This window comes from Ovis aries, chromosome 13 (genome assembly GCF_016772045.2).
Source record: "Ovis aries strain OAR_USU_Benz2616 breed Rambouillet chromosome 13, ARS-UI_Ramb_v3.0, whole genome shotgun sequence".
Classification (NCBI taxonomy): Eukaryota; Metazoa; Chordata; class Mammalia; order Artiodactyla; family Bovidae; genus Ovis; species Ovis aries.
In genome coordinates, this window is record NC_056066.1 from 16005905 (window position 1) to 16030063 (window position 24159).

The window sequence follows — 24159 nt, forward strand, 5'->3', positions numbered from 1 at the left end:
AAAGTGTTTTAAATGATACAGTAAAATGCTTCTGGGAAATAAAAAACGAAAAACTGTACTAAATATAAATTCATCCATGAAAAACTACAGAAGCAAAAAAGTAAAAAAAAAACTAAAATATTAACAAAGTTTAAGTGATGAAATTATGAGATTGCCCCCCACTTTCTTCTTTATGTATTTTTGTATTTTCTAAATCATCCAGTCTGGGCATGTGTTTCTTTTACAATTAAAAAAATATAGAAACAGAAAAAGTAAAAAGAAACGTTTCAAAAATGATATACATATACTGAAGCTGAATCTTTAAAGGGAGAAAGGCTGGGAAATACATACATATGCTTTTACAAAGCTCCTTGGGCGATTCTAGATGTATAAGCTCTGTGCTGTGCAGAATCACACAATTTTTTAAATTATTTGTTTTTAATTGGAGTATAATTGCTTTACAATGTTATATTGGTTTCTGCCGTACATGAACCTCCCTCCCACCCTATACCATCCCTCTAGGCTGTCACAGCACTGGGTTGAGCTCTCTGCAGTCATACAGCAAATTCCCACTGGCGATGCCACTCTCTCAGTTTGTCCCACCCTCTCCTTCCACTGCTGGGTCTACAAATCTTTTCTCTACATCTGTATCTCTACTGATGCCCTACAAATAGGTTCATCAGTACCATTTTTCTAGATTCCACATTTATTATTAATATATGATATTTGTTTTTCACTTTATGACTTACTTCACTCTGTATAACAGGCTCTGGGTTCATCCACCTCACTAGAACTGACTCAAATTCGTAAGGGCCATACGATTTTAAGTATTACTGAGCATCATAGTTTCCAAAACACGTAACACAGTGTATCATTCACAATTATTCTTACATATTATTGAGGTTAAGGTAGTACAATCTAACTAAAATGACAAGATTACAGACTTTTAAAATGAGGTATGAATTATCTCACTCCCTCATTTTCAATGAAAAAAAAAAACAAACAAACAAGGTTTTTCAAAAGACTGACTGACAAAAAAGACTTATTCGGACTCCTCATTCAACATTTTCTAATCTCATTTGTTGATTCTTTATGATCAAATGGTACATCAAACACTTCTGCAAAAGTAAATACAGATTAATTAACAATGTAAAATTTTCTATGTGTTTAGTTCAATAATGTCTTAAAAGATTTTATTTATATAATCAAATGTAGCAAAAATGCTGCTTACAACTCATGTATTAGAGATAGCCAAAACCAAGATTAATCAAATAACTAGATTCATATAATGAGTTAAAATCTCTTCAGTTATGTCAACATACAAAAGTAAGAACTTCCAAGGCCTACCATTCATTATTCCCCTAAAGGAAGAACTCTTTGCCTCAAACTGGCCCCTTAATAACTTCACGCAAATATTGTATATCCTCCATAATTAGCTCATTTGTTTTATACAAACATTCAATCATTCAACTAGTATTTTGGAAAATCTACTATACACTAAACACTAAGTAGGCACTGGGTTTATAAATAGATAAATCTGCCTTCAAAGAAACTTAATTTATATTATTCTAGGGACTATTGATTGCCAAAGTAGGGAGGATAACACTCTTATCTACTGGGGTGGTGCGGATCAAACTTCTACTTACGTTTTTGTTTTTTATCTCATACTTTAAAGTTACCTTTGTATGTTTTATGATATACATAAAATATCTGGTAGAATTAAAAATGCATATAACATAAATACAGTCAACTTATGACATGTGGTCAACTTATTTTACCAAGAGAGAGGTTTGATCAAAAAAGTTAAAAAACCAGATTTCAAAAATGTTGAACAGTGAGGGTGATTATGTCTATGTTTAAGTAAAAGTTGTCTTCTCCATTATTAAAGAAGCAGCCCTTGCTAAAAATGTGGAGAACACAGAAAACTAGAAAGGAGTTTCTCTTAAGTCCACTATCTAACAGCCACTGCTAATATACCGATAGATACCTTTTTCTATTGGTTACTTTCTAAGCATTTTAACATTTTATTATGTTTAAGACTTTAGAGCTTGCTTTTTCTCCCCTAAAAGTACTTTACACATAATTTGAAAACTTTTGGTAAATAAGACTTTCAATGGCTCTATATCATTTCAGCATTGTGATTATATAACCATTTTTTAATCAACTGTTGGGCTTCTAGATTATTTTCCTTTTCCCCCCATTACAATTCATGATGTGAATAAAGCTTTTGGGGTACTCAGGATCATTTGCTCAGAACAGATTCTCAGAGTTGTCTACTGTATAAATACCTCCAATGATCTTGAAACATACTGCCAAATTCCCTTCTTCAAATTACAATCTCAAGTACATGATAATGGTTTCTCATTTCTATTACCTTCACTAACCAACTAGTCAAATTAGCAAACCTGTTGTTTTAACCAGAATTTCTTTGACTACCAGAGAAGATTTTATACAGTTTTGCCAACCAACATTTTTTCTCAGGTGAGGTTCTTAAGCAAGAAGCAAATAGGATCAGATTGTGACAATATGTTATAGCTAGAGAGAGGCAAAGATGGGGAACCTGGTTACACAGCTATTCTAATTCAAGCTACAGAGAGTGAAAGACAGTGGCACTGGGACTGAAGGAGAGACATTAGCCTAAGGACGTGTTTTAGAAGGTATTACCAACAGAATTTGGCAAACATGGGTTCCTGAATGTCAGAGGGACAAAAGTAGAGCTATTTCCCTTGGTGATTATATAAACTATATTGCAAATTTACAGGAAGAATACAGAAGTTTGTATGAGGAAGTGAAAGATAAAGATATTTTTTAAAAGAAAATGAGTTTGTCTTATGGATGTATTTAGCTAAAAGTACATGACAACTAATTAATGACCAGGAGAGAGGCTCTGTTAAGAGACAGGTATGTGAGGCTACTGGGAAATAGATACCAACCAAACCCCGGGGAAACTGCATTCTGTCAAAGAAGAATACTACGACATAACTCAGCTGGAAAAAAGAGTAAGGGGATACTGAGAAAAGTAGTCAGAAGTGAAAAGCAGGAGAGCATGGTGCACATAAAGGGTCATTATTATTACAAGGGAATCTGTGTCCGGGCACTGTGTGATGAGTTTTGTATGCATTATCTCATTTAATCACAGAGAACAATCCTATTTTAAAAGATAAAATTATCTCATTTAATAAAAGGAAACCGAGGTATGGAACATTTAAGTAACTTGGCCATTGTGGTGGAGCCACAGTGATAGTCAGAATCCTCAGGGACATCAACTAGGATGAGGTGCTTAGGAGAAAGTGAAGGTTGCTGCCAGGGCACTATGATGGAAAACAAAGAGCAACTGTCAGAAGTGTAACAGACAAGTATACTCTACAGCACTCGAATAAGAAGGAAATGAAAGAGGATGGGGAGGGGTGCAGCTGTGTAAAAATTCTTGTTTATACCTTATTTTAAAGATAGGACAGTGCTGAGCACATTTACTGCCTGATAAAAAGTCAACAGAAAGTCTGCAGATCTGAGGGTGGGAAAGGCTAGATCAAGAGCAAGCAGAGGTGATGGATGACACCAAGTGCCTGCTTCTCTCCCGAGAGCAGCGGCTCCCAAATACTCTCTGGAATCCTGATACTTTCCTCGTAGTAATGAAACCTTACAACAGTAACAAAAATGCCATTTCCCTCAACTCTCACCCCAGTTTTCAAAGGTGGGACAGAAGTACACAAGAACAGAATTTTCGCAATTTTAGGTTTCTCACCAAAAGCACTAATCATGTGTGGTCCAGCAACTTATATTTTGTTTGACTGTAGCTTTGGTGGAGGGATACGTGCGTGTAACTCATACAATATTGTCATACTGTTGCTGCTGCTGCTGCTAAGTCACTTCAGCTGTGTCTGACACTGTGCGACCCCATAGACGGCAGCCCAGCAGGCTCTCCCGTCCCTGGGATTATCCAGGCAAGAACACTGGAGTGTGTTGCCATTTCCTTCTCCAATGCATGAAAGTGAAAAGTGAAAGTGAAGTCGCTCAGTTGTGTCTGACTCTTAGCAACCTCATGGACTACAGCCTACGAGGCTCCTCCATCCATGGGATTTTCCAGGCAAGAGTACTGGAGTGGGGTGCCGTTGCCTTCTCTGATATTGTCATACTGCCTGATAGTAAAACACTGTCTTGTCTGTATCTGCCTGATGGGCTATCAACTATATGCCTTCAGGCCCATCTGCCCCTAAACTAGTAGCATTTATCAAAATGTGTCCTTCGAGTGTATAGTCAGCCCCTTCCAGGAGGTTCACAGTGCTCATTATCCTATTAAAGCATTGAGAATTCTTACCATAAAGCAAAAGCAAAATGGTCTGACTTTCTTGATCTCAGTGTTTCCAAACTTTTCTAGACACAGAAACCTGTCCTTGTGTAGTAATATCTACAAATGTCTAAAACACACTTCAGCAGAAAAGCTGGTTCAGAAAAATTTACCTACAAATCTCATACTAACAGATTAACACTTACGGCAAGAAGCCTTCAGAGACCACCTACCTCCACAGAGAATTTGCCTCCTCTAGACTCACGGCACTGAGTCTCCAACAATTCATTTGGCAAGTAAGCATGCATTTCCTTATAACATCAATATACATTTAGGGTTTAATTTTTTATTTCACTCTTGCTTTTGTATTTATGCCTTATCTTTCTAATTATATCATGAGACTCCTGACCTCGAGAATTATTTCTGTTCTGGTGCTCAGCCCTACTACTGATGTGGCCAGAGTGAGTGTAATAAAGTACATATTGAGCGCAGCAAACATTTATGTGCATTCTAAGCAACTTGCTATATAAAGCTAAATTTTACAAACACAATTTTTCCACTGGCATACATGAACACTTGCACTTCAGGTCTTTTCAAATTCTACCAATGTTCACTTTGTCACCCCTAAGGTATCACTGTACTTCTTTCAAGCCAAGATGATGGGGTAACATGGGTCTGGGAGAACCACTCACACACACTCTATTAAGAATCTTTAAGGTAAAGATTTTTAAGGCAAGAATCAATAAATACATGGTCTATGACCACATTCACTGAGATCAAAACTTCATGTGCCCCAAATATAGGACCCCAACACCTAAAGAGGCATCCTACTGGCACTGTGCCCTGAATCACAGCCAACCCTATGTTTCTTCTGGTGACCCCAAGGAGGCCTGCTGGCTCTCCTGACCTTGGAGAATGGTTTTACTTTACAAAAGCAAAGAGTACAGTACGTACAATGGGAAAACAAGGTAGCAGCAGCCACTCATCTCCAAACTGGAATAGCATTCGTAAAATTCAAGTGTTGTTGAATAGATTCACATTTTAAAAATTCAGAAGTCCATACATTCTGAACTGTTATACCACTATCAGATTTCAAAACGTGCTTACCAATAAAATAATCATATTCTCACTCATCTTATAAGTATATATATACATATAACACAAAATAAATGCTTAAATACATACATGAAATCTGAAATCCCCCCTCAGCATGGAACAAAGATCCTCTGCTACATCAGACATGCAGGGATGCAATGTAGCAACCAATCTTGCATAAAATGGTAGCAAATCCAACCTGCAAAAGTTATATGTGATATGTGTAAAAGGAAAAGCACACCAGAAATAACTCACTTTAAAATAATTTAAACTTTCTCAGATATAGTCACACATTAAAAGATTATAAAAACTAGTAATCATACAGACATGCCCATTAATTGCCATCATAATGAAGTGTTTGGAAATTCAATTCGCCTTGTGAAAGTTTATTAATCATCTGGTATTTTCCATTCAGTGCAATTATCGCACATCTGCAAATTTCATCAAGTATACAATTTTGATAAAATATGAAACAGCAAAGAAAACATGGCTTAAAATTTTAATCACACAGTACTGGGAAGATAAACATAAAGATAACTTAAAAAGAACAAAACAATCCTTTTAAATCATTTCCTTCATTTATCCATGGATAGATAAGTTATTTAGAAGCCTCAAAGTAAAGTAAAAGGGTTAACCAATAACCAAAAGAGTATCTAAGAAGTCAAAAAAACAGCACAAAACCTATACACTAACTTATTTTACCCATTATACAGCCCACTTGGACTCTCACATGGGGCCGACCTACCCTTTCTCTAGACAATCAGTGCAAATATGCATTGCTACAACCCTCTTCCATCATCAGAGCACTTTCTCACCAAATTTGGATACAACTCCAGGATTCAGCACTCCAGATAGCCAATACTAATCAGAATCAACACACAAACTAAAAATTTATTTTCCATTCCTGCCACACATTATTTTATAAAACTCGATTATCCAATGAGTCAACACTCAGCAGATCAGACTCTGAAAATGAGAAGTCATGAGGAAAAAATAAAAGCAGCAAGTAATGGGACCTAACAGTGAGGAAGGAAGCAAAAAACTAGAAAAATTCAAAACAAGAGCTCAAAAACTACAACCCAAAGCCATTTAAGACAGAAATAATTCTACAAGTCTTACACATCTCTGAATATATCATTACACTACAGAACCATGAAAATGGTTTATCATCAGAGAAAACTCTACCTACCATGAAAGACTTAAATTAGATCCGGAAAACTCCCAGTGTGGATCAATATAAGCCTTAGCTGGGAGAAGGGACATGGTGAGGAAGGAAGAATGGAGATAAACTTGAAAGGTGGAGCCAAGGGGAGGAAAGTACTCACAGCCTCAAACACTTTGTATTCCTCTTTGACCATCACAATTTTTTAAATTATCATTTATTTTTTTCTTATGAATGTGCCAGGCCCTGTCCTAGGCATCTGATATCCATTATTTATCTTGTTGATCCTAATAACCATAATCAGCACTTCAGAGATAAGGGTACAGATGCTGAGACGTCAAGAATATGGTGCCTCCACAGTAGTACTTCAATATATTTTAAATGCATTTTATCCTTCTTTAGGCTTCCCTTGTGGCTCAGCTGGTGAAGAATCTGCCTGCAATGCAGGAGACCTGGGTTCAATCCCTGGGTTGGGAAGATCCCCTGGAGATGGGAAAGGCTATCCACTCCAGTATTCTGGCCTGGAGAATTCCATGGATGGGTCGCAAAGAGTCAACTACAACTGAGTGAAGTTCACTTCACTTTGTCCTTCTTTAAAGAAATGAAAAGCACAATCCACTCTGTAAAGAACTGAGGTATCCTGTAAAACACTCTCACAAATTTGTAATAATTTTCTTAACATCTGCTAGTACCCCCCCAAAAAAATGCCTAGGGCAACTGCAGACTTAATTTTCAAGCATAATAGATGAATTCATACTAATATCAAATTTACTTTCTAAATTTTCAAACTTCAGTTAGAATATTACATGTTAATATATTGCTATTATATTTTAGTTACAATGTTGGTTTTTTCATATTCACTTAGTAACAAATACTTTTTTTCCCCTTCAGTTCATGATCAATTACAAATATAGGACTTTAAATCTGTGCCCAAGCTCTACCCCTCCCAACTGCCACATTGCAGGTCAGTAAAATTAAGACTCAAATATTGAGGTCATGGGATAACAAAGAGTTATGCACTGGGAGTTGAGAGGCTCAGGTTCTAATTCTCCCAAACAGTACCTCTGTGATCTCAAGAACTGACCTGACCTCATATTCTATTAGTTTCTCCAGTCTCACCGGACCCCCACTAATCCTCAGAGCCTCAGTACGGGCTGTTCTCAGCAGCTGGAGTCTACTTTCCCCAAAGATCTCTGCCACTTACTCCCTCACAAAGGTCAAGTCTTAGTTCCAATGACACTCCCTCCATGACACCCATTCTGAATATGCCACTGAAACTGCAAATCCATCCCACTCCCATCTCTTTATCCCACACAGTTTTTTAAAAAATAAAATTTATCACTTTCCAGCAGACATAGTTTACTAACTTGTTATGTTTGTTATCTGTCACCCTTCCCCACTAGAAGGTAAGCCCCATGGGAAACAGTTTGTCAGCACTCACAACAGTATGTAGAATATCGTAAGTGTTCGATAGATACTTCTTAAATACTTTTACCTCTTATTCTAAAACATTCTACAGCATATTAAGAAAATATCATCCTATTTCTATAAGAATAATATTAAATTGATCAAGTTTTATATTTTATCAAATAAGAGCTTATCAAATATCTTTTATGCAGTTAGTGGGATAATCATATAGTTTATTGTCCCTGCTGTTATATATATTAATAAATTTCCTATTTAAAGTATCTTTTCATTACTATGATTAATTCTCTTTGATCATGCTGAATTTTTATCTTTAATATACTACTAAATATAATTTGTTAGTGTTTTACTTAGAATTTTTGTATCAACACTTCAAAGTGAGACTGACCCATACTTTTGATTTCCATGCTGTTTTTTTGTTGTTGGTAAGATTTTGCCTATTTTTCCATATTTTTTTCTTTCCTATGCTCTGGCAAAAATGATAGAGCAGAGAAATTACTCTGATAACTTTTTACATTTTCTTCCATAATCACTGGTCTATTTAATTTTGTGTTGAATCAATTTTGAAAATGTTTATGTTTTACAAAAAATTACCTGTTTCACTGAGGTTTTCAAGTGGTTTCTAAATATTTCTAGCATATCAGCTGGCTTATTCTTAAAGTTTTTATTTTTTTTAATATTTGCTAAATAGTTCTCTATTTGGATTTTTTTTTAAGAACTAGCTTCTGAATTTACATAATCAATTCTCGGTTGTCTTTTTCAATGTATTTTTCAATAAAATTTGAGATTATAACATGTAGCATCAAAACCTAACTGAAGTAAGTCATCTTTTTTCTTCTTTTCCTGGGCAAGTCATCTATACTTTGCTGCACTATTTTCTTCTTCCAGTTAGTTCAATCTACTTCAAAGTTTTTTTCCAACCCTAAAAGAAAGATGGATAGACCCATCCATTTTAAAGTAAAGCAGCCTGGGCTTACCTGGTGGCTCAGTGGTAAAGAATCTACCTTCCAGTGCAGGAGACAAAGGTTCAATCCCTGGTCCAGGAAGATCCCACATCCCATGGAACAACAGAGCCTATGCTCTAGAGCCCAGGAGCTGCAACTACCGAACCCCATGTGCACTCAAGCCAATGCTCTGCAATAAGAGAAGCCACTCCAAGGAGAAGCCTGCACAGCACAACTAGAGAGCAACCCTCACTAGCCTAACTACAGAGAGTCCACACAGCAACAAAGACCCAGCACAACCAAAAATATAAATAAAATCATACATATATTTTTAAAAAGTAAAGCAGCTTTTGCTATTCACGGAGATGCACATCATTAAACTATTAACAACAGGTCAGTGCTTTCAGCTTCAACAGGAACTTTAAAATTAGTTTAAGGAACCACTGCTGCTGCTGCTAAGTCGCTTCAGTTGTGTCCGACTGTGCGAGCCCATAGACGGCAGCCCACCAGGCTCCCCCGTCCCTGGGATTCTCCAGGCAAGAACACTGGAGTGGGCTGCCATTTCCTTCTCCAATGTATGAAAGTGAAAAGTGAAAGTGAAGTCACTCAGTTGTGTCCCACTCCTAACAACCCCATGGACTGCAGCCTACCAATCCCTCTGTCCATGGGATTTTCCAGGCAAGAGTACTGTAGTGAGGTGTCATTGCCTTCTCCTTAAGGAACCGCTAGACGATCTTAACTCTTTAAATTATACCTTTCTAAGTAGTCAGTAGCCCTAGTTTTTGTTTCTTTTGGAAGTAAAGTTAGATAGTCCATTCCTCAGAATCCCCTACTCCTAGTAAATTCACCAAATCCTCCTCAAACCAAGAAGTTCCTAGTTCCTCTTTTACACTATACTTTTTACAATTAAATGAACAGTTGATACTAAAAGTCATCTTGCCCCATTTAAACCCTCAAGTTCTGTGAACATTCATTACTTTACAAAATAAGATCCCTTCCGTTGTACATAATGTAAGAAATTACATATTTTTCAACATTCATAATTAAGTAAAATCTTCTGACTTTTTCACTTTCCTACAAATGCAAGCTCAAAGGGACTGGAGTGCTAAATGCTGTACCAATCACATAAATGTTATAAGACCCTTCAATCAATATAAAAAGCAAATTTCTGCATTAAATTTTAAGCTAAATATATTTTATTTAACCTTTCTGAAAGTGAACTAGAAAATAAACTTAGATCCTTCCTGTGAAAACTGAATTTTATAATCTTCTGAGTGGTAATTATTTTTACCAGCAGTTAATGAGTGAACAATTTAAAAAGAATATGTCTTTCTTAAAAAATAATGAAATCTTGCTTATACTTGCAAGGTCTCCCAAATCACACATTTAAGTATCCTACAAGTAGTTAATGATCATCAAGTAAGTAAACATCTAGTCACTAACTACAAGTAAAAACAAGAAAGCAGAATTACACGGTTTTGTTCCTGACCGGGGCAGGGGGGGCAGGGAAATTTTAAAGGTTTTTAACCTTATAATCTATCAGGTTTTTAGCGGTTATCTCTCTAAAATTTAAATAATTTAACTGTTGAAAGCTATTATATTTCTGCGCTCAAAAATGCCTGGAAAAAAATTAATGTGAAAGAACACTGTTACTGCTTATTTGAAGAATACAAAGGTTTTTCTTCATAGGAAACACTAAAGCAGATGATGATTCAAAAGGGACAAAACAAAAAAAGTGAGATCATTTACTCTGAAACAGACAAGCAAATGCACATTCATACTCCTCATGCAACAGTGCCATCAAGTGGTAGAGTGCTAACAGATTTCCCAAAACTCAGTTTCTCATTCTTAGCAAGGGAAGCTTCAATTAGAAACTCTCTCCCCAAAATTTCAGCAAATGCTCCTAAAAGCTGGATCAGGAAAAGCTAAGATTGAAGTAAAGCACTTCACTGGTGAATAGTGTTCTGTCTATATTAATGTAAAGAGACTCTGAACATCCATCCATCTGCTACAACATGGTAAAATCCACAGGTCTTCAAAGTCATGAAAACCAATACCAGGTTCATCTATTTTCAGAATGAAGAACTAAGAGATGCTTAGGAACGTTCCCTGATTCCAGCTGACTTCATACCTGAAAGTTCACTTAGCTGAGGGAGCCTTGGGAGGGGGCTAGGAGTGTTCTCTACCTTGATCTAGTTGTGGATACACATATAATACTTAAGATGTAAACACTTCATGCCTTATGGTCCAGCAATCCCACTGCTGGGCATATATCCAGACAAAACTATAATTTAAAAAGATACCGCACCCCTATTTCATACAGCAGCACTATTTATAACAACCAAGACATGGAAACAACATAAGTGTCCATCAACAGGTGAATGGATAAAGTAGTATAATGGAATACTACTCAGTCATTAAAAAAAAAAGTGAAATAATGCCATTTGCAGCAACATGGATGGACCTAGAGATCATTATACTAAGTAAAGTAAGGCAGGAGAAACAGAAATACCGTATGATATCATATGCAGAACCTAAAAAACAACACAAACAAATATATCTAAGGAACTGAAAGAGACTCACAGACAGAGACAATAGACCTGTGGCTGCCAAAGGCCAAGGTCAGGCACTGGAGGGGAGGATTGGGAGCTCGAGATTAGCAGACGCAAACTAGTATATACAGGATGGATAAACAACAAGGGCCTACTGAATAGCACAGGTATATTCAATATTCTCTGATAAACCAAAATGGCAAAGAATATGAAGAGGAATATATAAGTCTGAGTCACTTTACTGGAGAGCAGAAATTAACACTGGAAATCAACTACACTTTAATAAAATTTTAAAACAAGATATTAACACTTTTTGTGAAATTTCAATTAAATGTGCGGACAGTTATACTACAAACTAACTATAGAATAATATGTAAATATATAATTAAGGGGATTTCTATAGAATTTCAGTGGATTCATTAAAATTAACAGGCTAAGAGGTACAGTCCAGCCTTTTCAAAAAAAATTTTAACCACTATTTATTTAATGAAGGAAGAACACAACTGAAAATTAAACCAGTGCTTCAGATCAGACCTTGAAGAGCTATAAAGATGGAATAAATCAATTTTTAAAACTTTTGTCCTTCAAATGATACTAAGAAAGTGAAAGACAACTCACAGAATGAAACAAACCATCTACAAATTATATCCCATAAAGGATGTGTATAAAAAATTTACAAAGAACTCGTACAATAAAAAGACAAATAATACAATTTAAAAGGAGGCAAAGGACTTAAACAACTTTCCAAAGAAGACAGACAAATGGCTGATAAGCACATGAAAAAATGCTCATAATCATTAGCCATTAGGGAAATGCAAACAAAACCACAATGAAATAAATTCCACTTCACACTAAGACAGCTAAAAGCAAAACAGGGACAGTAACAAGTATTAGTGAGGATATGGAGAAACTGGAACATTCATACATTGCTACTGGGAATGTAAAATGGTGCAGCCATTGTGACAAACAGTTCAGCAGTTACTAAAAATATGAAACATACATTTACCCTGTAACACAACAAGTCCATTCATATATATATTACCCAAGAGAACTGAAAACCGTGCTGCTGCTGCTAAGTCGCTTCAGTCGTGTCCAACTCTGTGCAACCCCATAGACGGCAGCCCACCAGGCTCCGGCGTCCCTAGGATTCTCCAGACAACAACACTGGAGTGGGTTGCCATTTGCTTCTCCAAGGCATGAAAGTGAAAGTGAAGTCGCTCAGTCCTGTCCGACTCTTCATAACCCCATGGACTGCAGCCGACCAGGCTCCTCCGTCCATGGGGTTTTCCAGGCAAGAGTACTGGAGTGGGGTGCCACTGCCTTCTCCAACTGAAAACGTATGTTCACACAAAAACTTGTATAGAGTCACAACAATACACTCATAATAGCTACAAAGTGAAAACTGCTTAAACGTCCATCAACTGACAAATGGGTAAACAAAACGTGGCAGAGCTCTATAATGAAATACTATTCAGTCTTCCTTTTTAATACGTGCCATGACATGGACGAGCCATGAAAACATCATTCTAAGCCAAAGAAGTGAGGTGCAAAAGGCCACATATTTTATGATTTCACTTACAAGAAATACCTAGAATAGGTAAATCCATAGAAACTGAAAGGAGATTAGTGGTTTCTAAGGACAGGGGAGAGAATGGGGAGGTGGGAAATGGAACTGCTTGCTAAAGGATATAAGGTTTCTTTTAGGGGGACAAAAATGTCTTAAAATTTTATTATTGTGATAGTTAGATATATTTAATAGACTAAACTGTATATACTTTATAGTGGTGAACTGTACTGGTAAACTGTTATGAGAATTATATCCCAATAAAGCTGGTTGCTGTTATTTTTTAAACTAAAAAACAAACAAACAAACAAACCTGTAAAGACCTTCTTAAGATTTATTTAGTTTAGTGCTTCCTTAACCAAACTATACAGACAAGGTAAGGCAGCTAAATTCTCTATCACATATACACACATATAAAACCTTTGGGTCCTCATAGGCACTCAAGTCATAGGCACTCAAGTAACTACTAAGTAATTTTCTGGTTTTTTTGGTCAACTCAGACTAGATGGACTAAATGGACAAAGAGGGACTCCTGGCCATAGAGAAAAATAAAGATACTCACTAGGATTCAGGTCCCTTACAGGATGGGGAGGGAAATGCCACACACAGAGGGACGCACCCCCCTTTCCCAAATATGTTTGAGAATGTTCATGAAAACTGACTGTTTAAGAGGCCACAAAGAAAATTTCAAAAAATTTCAAAAAGTAAAAATCACACAGTATTCTCTAATCACAGTACGATAGAAATACGAATTACTAACCAAGTCAGAAAATGAAGAATTTCTAGAAAACACAAAAATAGAAATCACATGTCAGAACTAACAGATACAGCTAAAACCAGGGTAAGAGGACAGCAATATATTAAATGCCAAAAAGGGAACAAAAGGAATGAAAGAAAACAAAAAAGAAGAAAATAAAGATAAAATCCAAAAATAATCAGTAGGAAAAAAATAAAACAGTAGACTACATAGGTAATCTAGAAACTGAGTTTTTGTGTGCATGTGTGTGAAAAAACCTAAAATGAATAAACCACTAGCAAATATAACGAAGAGGATGAAGAAAGGAAAAGTACAAAAACGGGATTGTCTGTAATGGCAAAGACTGGAATGTCCAAAATGATTAAATACAGTACATTCATAAAAGGAAACTCCTGCTAAATTTAAAAGAAAATAACAATAGAAGTCTTTATTATTGATACGAAAAGATTTCCAAGCTATACTGTTAAGTGAAAATAGTAAAGGTTGGAAGAATAAGTACAGTAAGTTGCTCCTGTGTAAAAAAAAGGAAATATAGAACGTTGGCATGTTTCTGCATATGCAAAAGAAATTCTGGAAGGACACACAATAATCAAGACAGTGGCTTCCTACTGGGAGGAGAGTAGATGCGGAGACAAGGATAAGGACACTTTCTAGCACAAGGTTTTTCACTTCAGTGTTTTCAGTCCTATGAATGCATTCACTTATTTTTTAATAAAAATTTTAATTGCATATGACCAATATTAATTCATCAAATATTTTCACGCACTTATGTGTACCAAACAATATACTTGATGTTGGGGGTGTTCAAAATGAAAAGATCTGGTCCTCTTTTAAAGGCCCCATATTTTTAGTTTCATAGGAATACAGGCAGCAAACCAACATTGGGCTGTAACTAATATGCCTAATGTGATGTGCCAAATTCTTCATATGTGTGAAGACTTTATGTTGAAAGTCTACAAAAGAGCACCTATATATACATAAGGAAAATAAGGATGGTTGTTCAGAGAAGATAACTCTTATCCTAAGAGTTCAAGATTAAGTCAGAGGTTTTCAGTAAATAAAAACAGGATATCCCAGACAGCAGAAAGCAGAGGCTTGGAAGTAGAGAGCAAAGGGTATTCAAGAAATCATTACAGATCAGGATTTTGCAAGATGAAGCATAGCTAGAATGACGACTGAAGAAGTTGAAAAGGGGCTAGATAAGTAAAGGCATTAAATACCATGTTACACAAGTTTATCTCTTTCTGTCTGTGAGGCATTGTGCTAAGTGCTGAAAAAAAAGAAGTAAAAATGCCTCCCTCCTGCAACTTAGTCTAGACAACAATGTCCAGGGAAACCAAGAAAGAGGTTTTTGCAGTAGTCTCCTGTGTGACCTCTCCTGTCTCTGGTTCTGCACATAATGTTGCCTCTATCAGAAATGCTCTGGACATTTCCTCTCCACACCCATTCCTCACCTCGCTCATTCCTTTCTCAGGAATTGAATTAAATGACCCTTGTTCCAGGCAGCCTTCTCTGACTCCTGAGACTAAATCAATCAGTTCCTCTGTTATATACTCCAAAGCACGCTGGGATTCTTTTTGTCAACTGCACTTAAAATTCTCTTTCTTCCTCTCCTAACTGTAAGCTGCACGAATACAAAATATGAATCTGTCTTGTTCACTACTGTACCTCCAGCACTAATCACAGGATAGAGTAGATCTTTAGTGAATGAATAAATTTTAGAACATAATTTTAACCTTTCCTGATCACTCAAGCTGACTATAAAAAACCTAAATTATTATATTTTTATATTTCAGGTATATAAGACCAAGTGGTCTCTTCCTCATGGCTCCAAAAAGCCATGTATTCCAAGTACTTATATCTTTATTTTTTTTCTCTCCTCTCAGACCATAATCTGTCACTTCCTACTACTTTCAAGTCTGTTTCCAGCAGACTCCAACACTTCTAGTTTGCAGCTAACTGCTGAGCTAAGCAGATAAATCCAGTAACAAAGAATGTAACTGGCATAAGACCAAGTAAGAGTATATATATAGATAGATAGATAGATAGATAGATTTTCAGTCTTTTCCATGGACAGGGGAGTGGGATGGAATGGGGACAAGGGGAGACAATATGCTCTCTTATAAATGAACTACTTAGTATCACTGCATAATTCTTTTGTTAAAAAAGCCTTTTATTTTGGCTAAATTTGCTTCATTCTATGCTAGAAGTTCTGATAATTGTTACTGTATGTTTATTCATTCATGTGAACAGATGAAAAGAAAACTATGCAAGTAAACATTCCATTGCAAAAGTAAAAAAGAATTACTTTTAAAAAATGGTCCAAAATATTAAGGCAAAAACTATTTGAAATTCTGAGTTTGAAACCAGAATGTGTCTTGACAGTCAAAAACCTTTTAAGTAACTGGCAATATTATTTTTTCAGTTGTTCATGAAATAATGGTGCACCTTGTAACTGATGGCACGTCAGATTTGAGGAAATGTAGCATATAATTTTACATAATAAAAGTAATTAATCTAAGATATTCTCAATTGGATAATTCTGAATTACTACTCACTACATTAGCACATCCTATCTCCCTTGCCCCACTAAAATGAAAAACCAAATGCTCATATTAAGGCTGCTGACAGGGATAAAAACAAATATAAATGAAAAAAGTAGTGATTTGTTTTCACTGAGAAATGGTACCAATGAGAGACCAACAAATGAACCAAATTAAATTTTGCTTAAGAAGTCTTTAGTGAAATCCCACAGAATCTTTCTGGGGGAAGTATCTATATTAGCTATGAAGTATGTAATCATTGTAATAGTTAACAAAATCCTTTAATTATTCCCTGCTGAATAAACAGAAACAGATCTCCAAGTTCCTAAAGTCAACAGCCTATGACCTGCTATGGTCATCTCCTAAAATATGTCGGTGAAGTAGGGACTTTAACTTAGTTTAAGAGAGCATTAGAATTCCCTATCAGCATTATGAAATGGAATACACTTCTTGAATTACTAGCAACATAATCACCAATGTGACCTTCTAGTCCAAAACAGCATAATGACCAAAAAAACCTTGAAAATTTTCATTTAAACACAACATTTAAGAACTAGGTAAAATCAATTTAGTCTGATCTTTCCACAAAATAAAAATTCTCCAAAAAAAATATACTATTTATTTTTTCTCCTCAGAGGAAAAGGTGTAAATAAATTGCTTCTAGCAATGATTACGTTATTATTAAGTTCCTATTATTCTTAAAATAACAGGAAAGCATCAGAAGGAATATTTCCACTAGAGCTTATGAACAAAAATCAGGGAGAAGTAAATTTTAGAAAATATGCTAACAACAATGATAATAACTTATGTTGATAAGGGATATTTTTAAAGAGATAATTATACAAGAACTTAGCTCTTACAATCACTGCAGTGTAGAAACACTAAGAAATTACTCTTTTTTTTTTTTTTCAAACCTACCTTTGTCTGGGAACTATAAAGAGCGCCCGTACCAACTTCTTCCTATTTGCTTTCGTGTTCATGTTCATGCAAAAGTCCATTGCTGCCTAAAGGAGAAAAAGCAAACATTTTTCTTAAAAACAAAAACAAAAAACCTCAATTTAGCTACTAAAACAGCATGCTAAAATGGATTCCTAATAGTTCCTAAACAGTTCACAATGGTTTTAAGACACTAGTATTACAAGGAAATTCCAAACTTTAACAATCATCAAGCTTAAGCTCCTCTTTCCTTATATATCTCAAAACATATTTCACAAACTTATTAACTGCAACCTAGTGCTAAGAACAGAAGTTCCAGGGGGTAGATTGAAGACCTATGGTAACATGTTTGGTAAATAACTGCATGAAATATGCAACCCATGCTTTTGATCTCACAGATCAATGTTAATATCAGGAAAGTTTTCTGATAGAAGTTACAAAGTAGCAAGAAGCCAGGAACCAAGAAAATTATTAATGCTAATAAGGATTAAAAAAGAATAAAGACAAACCATGTACGAGAGAGAGATACAGATTATAACCAGAAAAATTTAAGAGTTAAGTGCTAAAATGGTTAAAGTGCTAAAACCAACTAAGATGGTTTACTATTGACAATCAGATATAGCAACAAACTAAAGAAACCACATCATAGGACTATAATTGTTATTTAGTATAGCAATCCACTCTTTTATATTTTAATAAAAAAACGTGTTCAATATTTTATCAATGTATCTAAAATCTAATGTAAGTGTAGAAGAAAAGCTGGGAGAAGTCTATGCTCTGGGAAACCACTAGAAAACAAAATTATGAGTAATTGGTATTTTTAAAATACAGGTATATATATTATTTAAATATTAAAGATTTTCAATATACATAGTTTATGAAAACAACATTTAAGATATATTTTAAAAAGAAAATAACTACTATCAAATAACCCTATTGGGTATCACCAGTATTTTCCTTCTATAACTTCACATAATTATTTTATCATTAATTTCTCAAACTTTAGGTAGATTTGAGGATCAAATACAAAGATTCTCTGGTGGCTCAGAGGGTAATGAGTCTGCCTGCAATGTGTGAGACCCAGGTTCGATCCCTGGGTTGGGAAGATCCTCTGGAGAAGGAAATGGCAACCCACTCCTGTATTCTTGCCTGGAGAATCCCCATGGACAGAGGAGCCTGCTGGGCAACAGTCCACAGGGTCACAAAGAGTTGGACACGACTGAGCAATTTCACTTTTCTTTCTTTCTACAAAGATTCTCTGATTTCCCTATAAAGGATGTCAACCCTTCAGCGACACTCACTGAAAAACCTTCCATTTGCTAAAAACTTTTGATGTAATAAAACACAATTAATGTTGATTAGATTCAAACCCAGTAAATGCACATTGAAAGTATTCACCAAGATTGAATTAGTCAAGAGTAAAACCAATTTAAACTTTTTCTTCTGCTTGTGAAGGGAGTATAATAAATTTTATTAAAATTTATATAACATTAAAGCTTCTTACAGCTAATTAGAATAACAAACAGAAAAGCTGAAAGCACACTAAAATTCCTTCAAGTAATTCACCCACATGAAATACTGAAAAATTGTGGACTAGGATAATAAAAATCCCAAAGGTCACCCACTCAGAAAAAAACTAGTTTACACTATAAAATGTCACACACAGACACACACAGACACACAGACACACACACACCCCTTTCAAGTCAACATTTTTTTAAAAAGAAAAAATAAAGAAAAACATTTAATGGCTAATAATGGACTACGTTTCAACAAAAATTAGGAAACTGATAACCACTATCTACTGTCAGTAAATACTTTTAGTTGTTTCCCCTGAACTGAGAGGCTCATTTTGTTCATGTTAGAAAAATGTCTGTTAAATACCCAAGTCTGAATAACCATGTTTCATCCCTCAATTCTTTCAAGTAAAAATGGTACTCTATAAAAAGTAGCAGTTTAGCTTGCAACTTAATCATACAAATGGCTTTTCTCAAGGCAACCTTGAGTCAGCAGACAGGCTTTACACATCCTTCTCATTTTATCAAGTTAAAAGGAAGTGTACTCAGAGGTTGAAATGAAACAAAATCACTAATTTTTACAGATTCATCAAAGAGATCTAGAAGTTAAAATGACACTGTTTTTTAATCGCAAATGCACAGCAATGAAGACTACAACGCTATTATTAGAGTCTGCTACCAATGTAGCTTGACTTCACGTTAAAATGCCAGGTTTACCCATCATCACTTTTGCAAATGTCAAAAACAGTGAAAAAATGGGGGAAAAACTCCTAGTATTAGTATGAAAAGAGTTTTGACCTTACAGACGCCCTGAAAGTATCTATAAAAAGACACTGGGAATCTAAAGAGAGTACTTTAAGAATATCTGGTCTAAAACAGTATTTTCCACACCGTGGCAATATATGAAGGGGAGAGGTGTCAAGCCTACAGGACTCTAGATTCCACCCCCAAACACAGCATCTACAAATTGGCTCCAACTGTGTTCATTTTGAATTCCTATATTAATTCCATTTGAAGAAATGGCTCATTCTACAGCCAAAACTGCAAAAACCACAGACACACCTAATTTCAGCTATCCTACAAGGTCTATGTGCTTTGAGTAAAGTCACACAGAGGCACTCATACCTTGTCTATCAGATCACGGTTGACACAGTTGGGTAACTGCTGGAGGAAAGCATCTACTATGAGCTTGAGATGAGATCCAGTGCTGGCTTCTTCATCCTCTTGTTCTAATATGAAATTGGATTTTAAGTAGGTTTAGAAATATACATAGACAATGTAAGAATAAAAACCTTCAATAAGATGTTATCTGAGGCACAGATAATCTAAAGCACTTTTCTTATGAAAAATGAAGCACTTTTTCAGATATTACTCTTGAAAGAAAGGATATCTTTAGAATCATAAGCCTAAATCACTAATCTTTATCAACTATAAAAGGGAAAATTTTTACATGAGAAGTCGTAAGTTGCATGTAGTTTTAGAGAAGATCTACTATTTCTATCTGTTGAACATCCCTTTTCCCATGTCTTCAACTTAACAGTATTATCACTGCTTCCCCTCAAAGGCAATCCATGGGATTCTGATGGGAAAGGGTGCTGCCCAAGCACAGATACCATTACTCCTCTCGCCACAGGCAAGCATGACACAGGACTAGCCAACTCCTCCAAGATGCTTATACACAGACAGTGGGAGAGAATCCCTCTTTTCCTCAGATGTCACGAGCTGGTTTGAGCCAAGGGCAGCCTCCAGCCATGCCTCCCTCCCTTCATGACATGGAGAACTAGAGAATCTGCAGCAGAAAACAATGAAACCCACAGAGAGAAAGGCAAACCTGACAAAGGCATTCTTCTAATAAAGAATCCTAACTAATAAAGAAACTTGATAGAAGTATTCTGGAAATAATGAACCGTGTGATATTTTTATTACTAAATACAAAACATTACTCAATAGTAAAGACAGATAAAAATGACAGATGAAATGATACACCAACTGAACTGATATACCAATTGTCTTTTTATCTCTCAACTTTCAAATGCATTTATGTTAAGATTGTAAAGATTATATCAGAAATAAAATGCATTAAGGACAATACTAAAAGCACCGAAGTGCAAGAAATATCTATTAAGATTTAGATTATCACTAAAGTTTGTAGTCACATAATATGGGACATGTAGTGTTTATGTTCCAAATCAAATTCCAAAAAAGTGAGGGCCTAGAAACAACAGGAAAACAAGGAATTAAAGAGTAAAGACCCATATTCACAGGCAAGAGCTTTGTGTATAAACACTAATCAAAAGTTAGGAATTCCCTGGCAATCCATTGGTTAGGACTCCGCATTCTCACTGCCGAGGGCCTGAGTTCAATCCCTGGTTGGGGAACTAACATGCCACAAGTCACATGGCATAGCCAAAAAATAAGTAAACCATTACATTAAAAAAAAACTAATCAAAAATTAAAAATTTTGGCAAAAATGTTTACCTTGCTCATCAAGAAGTTTCTTTGTAAGATCTTCAGCTTCATCTCCACCCTCTAGCTCCAATGTATCATCATTAATTTCCAGGTTCTCCAACTCAAGTTCCAAATCATCAGGACTTGATACTTCCTTATTATCCTTAGGTTCCTTTGTCTCTGTTTGAAATCAAAGAATCAGTATCACTGAATTAAAAGTCATATTGAAATCCTGCTGCAAAAAATAAAGATTCACAAAATCTGCAACATTTTCCTTAGAATCTACATTTATATCTGGCAAATTTGATATTTAGATTCTTAAAAATACACTGTGCTCATGAAGGACAAAAACCATAATTTCTTTGTGCATGACATCTGTTCAGCGAAGAAATGAATGGATGGGTGGACTGATGAATGGAGACATACAGGCCATCAGGATTTGTGGTAACGATGAGGAGAAAATAAATCTGATTAGATACTGGACTCAATTAAGATGTCCATATTATTCTGTCACTCATTTAATCTAGTGACTTAATGCGCATATAACAAAACTAGTAAGTAAAAAAAATTTTTTTACAAATATTATTTGAAACTAAAATTTATAGCACTTTAATATAAAAATTTGTCCTCCAGCATTTACCTTTGGAATCATCCTTGCTGGACTCTTTATTCTGACAACTTTTTTCATTATCTTTAAACAAGATGGCTGGAACAAAAGCTTTCAAATCAATGAGGTTCTCGTAAAAATTCCGAGCATCTTCATCTTCCCATATACCACCTTCTAAGTCATATTCTCCAGGTTTACCAGGTGTAAATATATCAATTCCAGGCCCATGCTCTACAGTAAAATAAATCACGGGGAATTAAAACCAATGAATCTTGAATGTTTCAATCAACAGATACCTCTTCAGTCAACAAGTCCTCTTGATTATGCATGTAACCATCTTTACCAGAAAATCACAAATTCTGTTTTAAGTAAAGCTCTAAACCAGGACAGATCAAAGGAAAGTGCAGGATAAACATGCTTTTCTCTCAAAGTTTTAAGCAACTGATATGAGATTAAGTAGCTATTTGATATATTAGGCCCATCTTCACAAAGCTTAAAACCAATGTAAGAAGTACATAAGCCTGGCAATTCCTAAACATCTAGCTTGAAGTCCCACCTCCCCCATGAAGCATTTTTTTAATACTCCCAACACTCTGTATGATTTTATCTCAATTATGTTCACAAGTTTATGGTTTATCTTACCATAAACCCTTAAGAAGCATCCCTCCTTTTGGTATTAAACTTGGTATAAGACAGACTGCCATAAATGGTCAACTGATAAATAACTAGAAAGGAAGGGAAACAATGATGAAGACATATATATACATTTCAGTAGAGAGTGGAAAACCATGTGTTTGTATACACACACAAGCTACATTTACATACAACTATAGATGTTTAAAATTCAGAACATTAAAAGCAATTTCCTACTTCATGATCACAAGACCATTCATGATTTTATCTGTTCTCACTGTACTTCTCTCCAAACTAGAATTATAAGAGAATGATAATGCAGATTAAAAACAGCCCTGAGAAAATTAGATTATTCATTAAAAGTCATTTAGGAAGAACAGGACAAAAACAATTAAGTACTGGCTCTCTAACTCATTACTTATATGCCTTACAAAAAACATATTTAAACTCAGGACACTAAACCAATGTAAGAGAAAAGACTAATAAATTTAATTTCTTTTTAACAAAAATGTAAATAAAAGCAGGGAATTTCCTGGTGATTCAGTGGTTAGGACTCCAAGCTTTCACTGCCAAGGGCTCAGGTTCAACCCCTGGTTGGGGAACTAAGATTCATAAGCTACGCTGTGTGGCAAAAAAAAAAAAAAAAAAAAGAGAGAGCAAAGGACAAACTAGAAGCCAATACTGGCAATATTTATACAAAGGAATTAATATCCATAATATAAAGAGCTTCTGCAAATAAAGTCCAAAATCGCAATAGAAAAAAATGGATAAAGCCTCTGAACAGATAAGTCAAAGAGTATATCAAAAGATCCTAACCTCAGTACTAATCAGAATAATGCTAAATGAAACAAGCATTTATCACTTTGACCCATTAGATCATGTTTAAAAGATTGATATCACCAAAGTAGAAAAATTACCAAAGGTATAGAGATCAATCAATCAATCAATCAAATAAATGCAGAAGTGATATAAATGATATAATTAAGGCAAGGACATTAAAACAGTTATTACAACTGTATTTCATATTCTCAATAAGCTAGAAGATACACTAAGCATGTTGGAGACCATGGAAAACATAACTAGCTTCTAGATCTCTACATGAGACTATCAGACACCAGAAAAGGAAAAAAGAGTGAATTGGAAGACACAGCAATAGAAACTAAGCAACAGAAACTAACCAATACCAAACAGGGCGGAAAAAAAATACTAAAGCAGATAAGACAACTTCAAACGTAGTGGTATTTGAATTCCTATAGAAGGGGGGAGAGGAATAGAATACATATTTGAAGAAATAAGGTCAAAATTTGCTAAATTTGATAATTATAAGATTCAAGAAGCCCAACAAACCCCAAGCACAAGAAACATGAAGCAAACCACACCAAGTCATTATCATAATTAAGTTCTTTAAAGTCAATGATGATAATATTTTAAAACAACCAGAAAAAAAAATACACATTTTAAAAGAACAAAGACACAAATGATAGCAGCTTTCTCTCTGGAAACAATGAAAGACAGAAGACAGTGGAACAACATCTTTAAATACTGAAAGAAAAAAAAAAATCTCACCCTTAAATTCTGTACCAAGTAAAAATATCTTTTTAAAATGATGGCAGAATTTTGTTAATTTTGTTGCACAGCATTTACATTTATACTGTAATAGGTATTATAAGTAATCTACAGATGACTTAAAGTATATGGGAAGATGTGTG

The 24159-nt window shown here is 35.1% G+C and overlaps 1 protein-coding gene across 2 annotated transcripts in view; it reads right to left on the reverse strand.

The window, feature by feature from the left end:
* The window catches only part of UPF2 (UPF2 regulator of nonsense mediated mRNA decay), a 94281-nt gene that overhangs the window by 50736 nt on the left and 19386 nt on the right, over positions 1–24159 (reverse strand). For both annotated transcript variants that reach the window (XM_015099542.4, XM_060397208.1), the window contains exons 5-9: positions 21851–22048; positions 21241–21390; positions 19888–19991; positions 17228–17313; positions 5453–5561 (exon numbers count right to left, since the gene is read on the reverse strand). In XM_015099542.4, the coding sequence (XP_014955028.1) occupies positions 5453–5561; positions 17228–17313; positions 19888–19991; positions 21241–21390; positions 21851–22048 (647 nt within the window). The remainder of the gene's footprint in view (positions 1–5452; positions 5562–17227; positions 17314–19887; positions 19992–21240; positions 21391–21850; positions 22049–24159) is intronic.